General features: G+C 43.0%; 1 protein-coding gene across 1 annotated transcript; it reads left to right on the top strand.

Annotated features, from left to right (window-relative positions):
• The first annotated feature begins 6,607 nt into the window (after nucleotides 1–6,607).
• On the top strand, nucleotides 6,608–9,186 carry hmx3a (H6 family homeobox 3a). Its single transcript, XM_037272482.1, has 2 exons — nucleotides 6,608–7,211; nucleotides 7,937–9,186. Exons 1-2 carry the CDS (start codon nucleotides 6,890–6,892, stop codon nucleotides 8,587–8,589), a joined length of 975 nt encoding a protein of 324 aa, XP_037128377.1. The 5' UTR covers nucleotides 6,608–6,889; the 3' UTR covers nucleotides 8,590–9,186.
• The last annotated feature ends 568 nt before the right edge of the window (nucleotides 9,187–9,754 follow it).

Below are 9,754 nucleotides of genomic sequence, written 5' to 3'. Positions count from 1 at the left end.
ATGATGATGGGAGCTACTCAGGCCATAATGGAAGGGTTGACTGACCCTTGACCCCTCCACCATCGATCCACTAGCCGCATCCAGCTGGGCCTCCCCAAACCCAGTCAGCTGGAGAGGTGTTTAAAAGCAAACGCCCCGCTGCACGTCCGCTCGGCTACACGCTCATTAATTACATCATTTACCTGTGACAGTGATAAACCTGCCCGGCCACGCCGCACTTTATTAGGCTCTTTGTACAAGTCCTGCATCGAAAGTATCTTTAAAAACGCACAGCTTCCACTTTCTGGGCTGAGCAAACATTAACACAAAAAATTGCTTAGATTTTTTTTTTTTAGCTTAAATTGACACAATATTTACTTCAATGCAAAAATTATGATCTGGTCTAGAGCACGTCGATCTGAACAGCCTTTAAAAAACCTTTTAGAAAGTTTCCAACCTGTTTGGATTTTTCTACAAGATTTATTTAAGCAATCCTGGTGTACCCCACACAACTGTACCGAGACCACAACAGTTTCGTTCACTATCTATAATCTTCTAATGCATTAGAGCTTAAGCCTATTTGACATGTTTGGGGAACAAATATGAAATAGCGACTTTAAGCTAGTTCACATTTTGTGTTGTTGCTTTGGGTGCCAATTCACAGACTCATTCTTGGCCCGACTTTGGTACCAACAGCCTGCATCAGCGAGTCTATCATCCTGAAATGAAGCCTTCTACCGGGCTTTCAGCGCGCCTCTCCCCGCACTTCTTCTCTCCCAACACAATAAAGGCCAAAGCACGCCTTTCCCGCTCCAGACCGCAATTCAATCTAGGCTCAATTGCAAAGGCTGACCCGTGGACATCGAGAATATGTCTTTGGCTTTAAGGCTTTGGCGAATGGATCTACAGCAGGTCACGGGGGAAGAAATAAGCAGCCGTTGTAAGTAAGCGGGAAATAGTTTTTCATAAATAACCCAATGACAGCAGGCTTTCTAATGGCGCCAGGGGGCGCGTAAAGTCCTACGTCGTGGGTTTCGGCCCTATCAAAGGAAAATAGAAAGCCAAATGTGGAGCGGAGATGATGGAGGACTTCCACACGCTGGTCGGTTAGCACTACTGTAGATGGGCGCTAACATTGCTAGCCTAACGCTGCGTGAGAAGAATGCCCCTTCTTCGTATCGAGTCAATTGGTCAATAACTGCCACGTCCCACTGTTAATTTCAAAACATAAAAATAAGCACTTAATAGTTATAAGGCATACATTTTTGTTTCAATTGATTTTTGTAAAAGATTGGAAATAGTCTTCTTGGCCCGGTCATAAAATATTTGATTGGTCATTTTGGTGATACATCTGCTCTCTTTGATTATTTATATATGTGTGACGGATATGATCGTACGAGAGTGACGTAAAGTCCCCTTGAGTCAGAATCGGTTATTTATTGCTATTAAATGGTTAATTTTCCCGCGTGGCCCGCGGCTCTTTAAGGACATTAAGATGTGAGGAAGATAGAACTGTCACCGACCGCTCTGCTCTCCATGCTTGATTTATTAAGAAAGCAATTTTGAAAGACCCCTTTAGCTTTTGTGCTGGTCTCTATCCCGCTATCTGGTTTTTGTTTTTTTTTAGTCATATAGGAAAGAACCTAAGAAAACACTAAAAAAACGTGAATGTCAATTATGTATATCCCAATTAGACCAACAAGTAAATGAAGAACAATGCTAGCTTGACAATTAGCAAATCTTTTAACTTTTATAAAATGTAGAGACACATTTAACAAATGAAGGCCAAACAAGGCGGGCTTGTTTATTGTCATATATGTGTCTGTGTAATCAAGTGTGTGCGCTGGCCTCTGTTGCCCGAGGCCCGGTTTCGCTCTGACAGCTGCCGGGGTCGAGAGACGAGCCGTCGCGTGGCTAAACAGATGGAGACAACGCAGCAAACAAACGGCAATTACGTCTGTCACGGTGAAGGCGGGGGGGCACTTGACACCCGCCGACCAAAACAATAGGCTTGCTCGTGTTCTGTCTACAGGGAAGACACGAGTCACGGGCTTAGAGAGAAAAGCCTGTGCCAAGTCTGTTGAGTCATTACCAAAGAGCAACTCTTGTTGATTGAAAAATATTTAAAATGATCCTCTGTTGACAAAAAAAAATGAACAAATATTTGGTTGTGATGTCATTTCCTGAAAAATATTTACAATTATTGTTGACAAATAATGGACAAATATTTGGTTGAGATGTCATTTTCTGATGGGCTTAGTGAAAAATTTTGAATTTGCGATTGGACCACCAATAATCCATGAACAAAACCTAGAACACAATTCAAGACCGCATTCAGGGAAAAGCAACAAGGCCAAAAGTTAAGATCTGCAGAACACAAGACTCGTGCCTAGTCCCGCAATGGATTCCGCTTCACATCATTTCCAATTGTTAGTCGCTTACTTATCTTAAAATCAATGGCGTGTTTCAAGTGATATTAGACTAACAAGTTCATTTTTTTTTTCCCCCCGCCCAACTCTGCTTTTTGGTTGAGTAGCTCACCCCGGTCACATTTGATATTGTTAAGTGGCTTTCAATAGCTCCCTCGATTTCACACTTTCCAAATGACCCGCGATAATCAGGTCATTAAAATGAGCCCATTCGGGCCGCACATGTGCCACACTTCCAGCTCGGCCCTCATCTGAATCGCAAATCAGCTCTTCAAGTGCCGTCTCAAACTGACGGATATAAAAAAAATTTTTTTTTTGTCATTTTCAGATTAGCCTCGCGGTCGTAGAAAGCAGTAAAGATAGCAACTGTGCCAAAAGGGTGAAAAGATCCTGTCCAAAGTGCCATTACTTGCGTGAGAGTACTCGATTTTCTTAATTCATCCCTTAGGAGCGGATAAGTCTATCAATCTGTTCAATTGGAAAGCCATTAGGTGGCCTGCTTTATGTGTTTCAAGCTGTTAACTAGAGGCTGATTGATTGTTGTTCCTCTGATGGGATATGCTGATCTAATCTCACTGTGTGCACGCTTGCAATAAATTACACAATTCATTTCCCCCATTTAGTGGAAGGGGGGGGGGGCACTGCACCTCCGGGCATGCCGACGCTCTGCAGGCAAAAGAGCAGCCGGCCTATTTTATGGCGCCATTTTACCAGCCAGCCATCAGCCGGCCCAGCCTTTCCCTTCCTGCGCCCTCCACCCCTCGGAAAAATCGAAGCATAATCAAGGTGTATGTTTAGAAAATTTATTGTTATAATTTCCCTTCATAATCTCTTCCATTTTCCCGCCGCCTCCGCCGCCACATAGATCATCATCTAAAAAGAGAGAACGGCTCGCAGTTTAAAATTTATCGGTCTTTGATTCTCAATTATACGTGTTTATGGCTTCATCTGTCTTGGCTGACTTCAACCTTTTCCATTATGGCGGAATATTATTTGTACAGAATCCATTAAATTCACAAGGCGCGGCTCTAATGGCGGGGCAGCGGGAAAAGTTTGGGAAAGGTTGGCTTGGGCAACTGTGGAGCTGTTATGACACCAGAAATTGCTTTATTGATGGCACGCTCGTCCGCCTGCCCGTTTGAACGCTTCTCAGTGCCGTGCTGATCGGAACATTTTTTTTGCCCTTGTTTATTGGCATGACACAAGCGAGCGAGATGGCGGAAAAATCTTCAAAAACAGATGAAATTCAATTTTTTGGGGCCGTTTCCGCGGGAAGTAATCGGATTTCCTGCTATCGAGCCGAAGCGGTTTTTTAGCCCGCCGAGACATCGAGCACTTTCGACTGGCTGGCGCGAGACGCCAAGCTAGAAGCTAATCGGGCCGTAATTCAAGATTCGCTCGGCCACTCGCCAATCGATCGGCGCAAAATCCCAATTAAAGCGCGCCGGGTCAGCGGAGGGCCACCAATTCCTTTACAAGTTAAATGCAATACTTGAATCGAAGCAATCTCGGCGTGGCCTTCACGGGTTTAATGGCTCGTCCCGATAGGAGCGGCCAGTTAAAAGTGCAAGAAGGACAAAGGGGGCACGTGGCGTTTTGCAATCGATGTCGCAGCCACTGCGGAAGCGGCCATTTTTGTCAACTTCACTGATTGTCGACAAGAGCACAGAGACATACAAGCTTGTCCGTGATATGGATGGACCTGTTAAAATAAGCTATCATTATTTGAAGGGATAAAAAAAAAAAGCTTTGGGAGCTGCCGGAACAAACGTTGTAACTCTTGTTTTTGGGACTACAAACTTGTTTATTTATATGTATCTTTTTTTTTTCTTTTTCATATTTTCTGGCTTCAAACATAATGTCAGCCTGGCTCACCTGTTGCGAGAAAACAACAAAAATACTATTAAAATTTCAAATGTATAAATATGTACATATGTTAAAAAAGTATAGTAATTGGAGTCCGACTTTAGCAAAACATCTTTAAGACCTTTTATGAATTTTAAAAATAAGAATAAGTGTATTCACAAAAAGTCTACCAAACATAACATTTTGGTCTTTTCTGCTATGAAGCAACTTATATTTTCCTTTTTTAGGACAAAATGTAAATCACATCATGTTTTCCTTTTGATGCATCTGAATACTTTCTGCGCCAGTCCTACTAAAGCACTCCACTCATATTGTTCCATTATAAGAACATCATACTCCCCCGTTTTTTTTTTCTCCTTCTCAAGCTCAGGCCACATTTTTCCCCCATCACCCACAGGAGGAATTCTCACAAGATATCAAAACAAAAATCTATATTTAATATGGGGGCAATTACACTGCGAAGTTGGCTGCACGCGGCCGTTGTCAGCCAAGCGCGTGTTTTTCATCAAACAGGTCATTAGAACGTGATGGATGTAAACCTATAAAGTATCTAAACTGGAGCTTTTAACAAAGCGCCGGCAACACTATCATTTCTCTAATAGAACCTGCTGACCGTGTCATTCGCCGCTGCCATTTGTCATTTTTTTCTCCCCACCTCTCTGCCAAATAATCAATACCTGGCCGCTTTGAAATAAATAAAATCAAAAGTCACGCTAACCTACCTGAGGAGCAACAAAAATAGACTTATGGAGCAGGAGCCAGAGGCCCGCCTGCTCGACGCCGATGCAGCGCACGCCTTTGGAATCAATGCAGCTATCTGAGAGAGGCCAGAATTATTTAGGACTATTCACACAGTGCAGCGGATTTCAACTTTTAGCCTCAGTGGATTTTCTTGTGCCATCAAGACAAAATCCAAAAGAAAGATACAATTGAAATTAATTGTTCATCCTAAAGTAGCGGTCAAAATAGTCATATTTGTCATTCTTCACAGAGGATAAAGAATATTATCCTGTGAGTGTTATATATTCTACAATCTACAAGTGTTGCTCCACCGTTTGTGTTCAAATAAAAATATCGTCTGTGTTACGACAGAGACAACGAAGCTATTCATTAGCCCATCTGCGGCGTTTTTTTTTTTTCATTGTTAGCATTAAGCTAAACGGATTTGTAGCTATGCTATTGCTCCTTTGAGTTTCAGGTCAATTTCCAATAACATCTATATAAATCCTGTAAATGCATATTATTTCCATTCCATGACTTCAATTTATACAATTTGTGAAGCAAACATCCCTCTCTCTTTTTTTTTTAATCTAGTTATTCTATTACTGATCTCCACGTCCACAACTGACAATTCCTCTTTTCAGCCCACAGAGGGCGCTGTCTCATCGCTCTTCCCCATCCACCTCGTCCACTAGTGCTTTTTTTCCTCTTTTTTTTTTTTTTTAAACAAGTCAATTAATATCAATGAGCGAATATTCATAGCACATTTACAACAACGAGCCCCAATCCGACGAATGAATTAAGCACATCGATTGGAAAGGAATAAATGACCGTGTAACCTTGAAAGTGGCCCTCACTCTAGTTAAAAAAAAAAAATCAATGGATTATTAATATGAATCTAATCGGCCTTTAGTGCAACTCAGTAAAAGTGGGTGGCCATTTTTTTGATTAGTACAATCTCAACTATTTTAAGGACGAGTAGCATAATATACAGTATTTTACTTAGATTAAATAGTTTTTTTTTATTCAAATTCAGAAGTTCTAATATTTTTTTAGCATATTACTCACTGTTGCACTTAATGAAAACACAGCATTTGAGCGGTTGGGTGAATTAAAAGTATGTGTCCACTAACCAGTCACACAGAACACCTGCACCATATTCTGCCTTTACAAACGACAACAATAAAAAAATATACATCACTTTTTTAAATTCATGTTTTTGTTATTACTGTTGTATTTGCATTTTTAACATTTTGACCCTCTTGTAAGGTAACATTTCTCATTTAAGCCACAATAATAGTGAAGTTAACGCCTCTCTGCCATTGCCAATCAAAACGGATCATTATCATTCTAAAGAATGCACACTTTGGAGGGTTCCGCTGTACCTAATGAAGTGACCAGTGAGTGTTTTGCGTTGAGCTGTAAACCTCCTTCCATGTTGGCGTTAACAGCCTGCTGCTCATTTGCTGCCTAACGGGACTTTATGAGAGCAATAACAGGGAGACACACACGCGCGCCGCGTGCACGCGCACGCATACTCTGCAGCCAAAGAGGGGAGGATGTCCTCTCTCTCTCTCCCTCCCTCTTTCTCTCCTCCCTCCTCAAAGTCTCTGCCTTAATCCCATTTGCCATTGTGCGAGCGCAATCGCCTGTACTTTCCGCATTTAACTTGGATGACATTTTTATTTTGTCATTAGCATCACGCGCCTCTGCACAGCGGCTCGCAGTTCGGCGTTCGAGCCCCGGGATGATCCATCTGGCACGCCTGCGCACGCTCCCGCTGCCCCCGCACCACCTTCCGTCTCTCTAGTTTGATTTCACCGCCAAGCAAAAGCAAAGCAATACAAAACAAAAGAAAACAAAAACGAGACAACACAAAACAAGCCTCTGCCGCCATGCCCGAGACCACGCAGGAGGCTCCGGCCAAAGACTCGCCCTTCTTCATCAAGAACCTGCTCAACTGCGACAGCAAGCCGCCCAGCAAGCCCAAGCTACCGCCGCCGCTGCTGCTGCATTCGTCGACGGCGCTGGCGGCCCAGCGGGCGGCCCTGGAGGCTGCCGGAGGCTTCTCCCTGTCGCAGATGGCCGACTTCGGCTTCCCTCGATTCGAGCTGCCGGCGCAGCGCTTCACTCTGCCCGCACACTACCTGGAGCGCACCTCGGCCTGGTGGTACCCCTACGCGCTCAACTCCTCCGCGCACATCCACAGAAGTGAAGGTAAGAAGACCGAAGGGAAGATTAGATCAAATGGAAAAGATTAGATAAAATAGATAAGAGAGCCATCTGCCTCCATCAAGGTATTCAAAATATGATTACATCAATTCCTATATTTGTTCTATATTCAGGGTAATTCAGCTTCAAGTAATCAGAAAATGTAAAATTGGCACAACTAGACTGTTGCTGTTTAATGTTTTTTTTTTTTCATGTTTCCCCAAAAAGTTGAAAAAATATATACAAGGCAATGCGATTTAGGAGCGTGTTCATACAGTGCAAAAAATATATATTGCAAACGCTATTTTGAAATTGAAAAGTGGACCTCCATCAGAACATTGCTGCATTATCATATTGCTAATATTAATAAGTTGCATGCAGGTGATAATGAAACGCGTCTGCTTGGGCCACCTGCCTTTAGCGTCTGTTTTGGGGTTGAAAGGTGTCGGCAAAGGCATTTTTGGGGACGAGTTTTTATGTCAGGATGATTAAAATATTTGCTAAGATTAATAGAGAAGTGAATAAAAGTTTATTTGGCTCCATAATAAGAATATATTTTGCAGCCATCGTGTGTTTCGGACTGCGTGTTTATCTGCCTCGTTTCCATCACTTGGTGATTAAAGTCTTGTTTGTACAGTAATTAAATTTATAAAATGTGATCTAAATGAAGTATATATTAAAAGAAAAAAACTTCCCGGCATTAACTCCGCCGTGACTATTCCCGCATGCAGCCGCTGCAGAGAAGCTGCCAACCAGGGACTCGTCCCCGACATCGGGCACGGACCGGGACTCTCCGGAGCTGCTGCTCAAGTCCGAACGTGAGACCAAAGACGACAACGACGACGACGACGAGCGCGCGGCCAGTAAAAGCGGCGACGAGATCATCCTGGAGGAAAGCGACTCGGACGAGGCTAAGAAAGACGAGCTGGACGACTGGAAGAAGCGCGACGACGACGGCGGCGGTGGCGACAAGAAGCCGTGCCGCAAGAAGAAGACCCGCACCGTGTTCTCTCGCAGCCAAGTCTTCCAGCTGGAGTCCACTTTCGACATGAAGCGCTACCTGAGCAGCTCGGAGCGCGCCGGCCTGGCCGCTTCGCTGCACCTGACCGAGACGCAGGTGAAGATCTGGTTCCAAAACCGGCGCAACAAGTGGAAGCGCCAGCTGGCGGCCGAGCTGGAGGCGGCCAACCTGAGCCACGCCGCCGCGCAGAGGATCGTGCGGGTGCCCATCCTCTACCACGAGAACTCGGCGGCGGCGGAGGGCGCGGCGGGCGCCGCCCCGTCCAGCGTGCCCACCAGTCAGCCACTGCTCACCTTCCCGCACCCGGGCGTCTACTACTCGCACCCCATCGTCACCTCCGTGCCGCTCCTCAGACCCGTGTGAAAAAAACAAACAAACCCGAGGATAAAAAACAAACAAACAAAAACAAACTATTTTTATACTCGATAAAGAAACACGCAAGAAAAACACTGAAAGGCCTGCAGGGACCTCTAAGGGTTTACATGTGATCCGACAATTCAACCACATTATTATTATGATTATTATTATTATTCTCATCATCTCAGGAGTACCTGCTAACACTGCCTAAAGAGTGTCTATTTTTTTATTTCTTCAATATTTAGTTGTTGTTTAGAGTCCAAAATAAGTCTTGTTCATAAAACACTACATTTTCGTTTGTTCTCATCATGTGCAATACATCATTCCAAACAATAATATTTTGTACATTTGACTTGATTTGTTCTGACAAAGAGCTCGTGACGGGTGACAATCAAGACACTCCCAACTGTACATGACTGTGATTGTTGATTTGTGTCATTAGGGTTAGTTTTTAATTTTGATGTATAAAGTTGTAAATGTATATATTTAATTAACAATGAGACTGGCGACTTTTGTTTTGTTTCTTTGTACAGAAAAAACATCGTTTCTTTTGATATTGTATTGATGAACCACGTGGTGAAATAAATGGAAGACATTCCCTTATATATCTCCCCCATTATTTTTCATTTCCACATTGCTGCGCTAGAGATGTTTTATTATAATTCCCTTCAATTTTTCATAATGGGCAGGTGGATTGAAGAAAAAAAAACATTTTGCATATTAAGGTCCCTTCAATTAGATGCGTAATTACCACCATATTATCAAAATAATCGCCTATAATGTAGTCACAAGAGAGGGCATCACTGTGTGTGCGTGTGTGTGTGCGTGTGTGTATTGACTGTGTTGCACATCTTCGTTTATTCAGCAGAACATCTTTATTCTTAACAAATAAAATTGGATAAAGAAATATATTCATATTAGACAGATTTTATTGTTATTATTATTATTATTGGAACGATTCCAACCACATTTGCAGTTGATGATGAAACACAAAAATGTTGAAGAGCATGTCTAATATTTCAAAGTATATAAGAGATGAATTATTGAGCTGCTACTTTGTAACACACATGATCCTACAAGTGTCATCGGACACTTGATGCCACGAAACAGCAGCCAACGAACTCCTTGTATGCGCGCGTGCGTGGTACGTGCGTGTGTGTGCGTTTGTGTA

The sequence above is a fragment of the Syngnathus acus genome, chromosome 15, assembly GCF_901709675.1.
Source record: "Syngnathus acus chromosome 15, fSynAcu1.2, whole genome shotgun sequence".
Lineage (NCBI taxonomy): Eukaryota > Metazoa > Chordata > Actinopteri > Syngnathiformes > Syngnathidae > Syngnathus > Syngnathus acus.
This window is presented reverse-complemented; position numbering and strand designations above follow the sequence as displayed.

Bases quoted from the DNA above. Each gene is read 5' to 3' on its own strand.
- hmx3a (XM_037272482.1), top strand. From the start codon at position 6,890: ATGCCCGAGACCACGCAGGAGGCTCCGGCCAAAGACTCGCCCTTCTTC. The intron at 7,212-7,936 runs GTAAGAAGACCG...TCCCGCATGCAG, and splicing joins GCACATCCACAGAAGTGAAG to CCGCTGCAGAGAAGCTGCCA.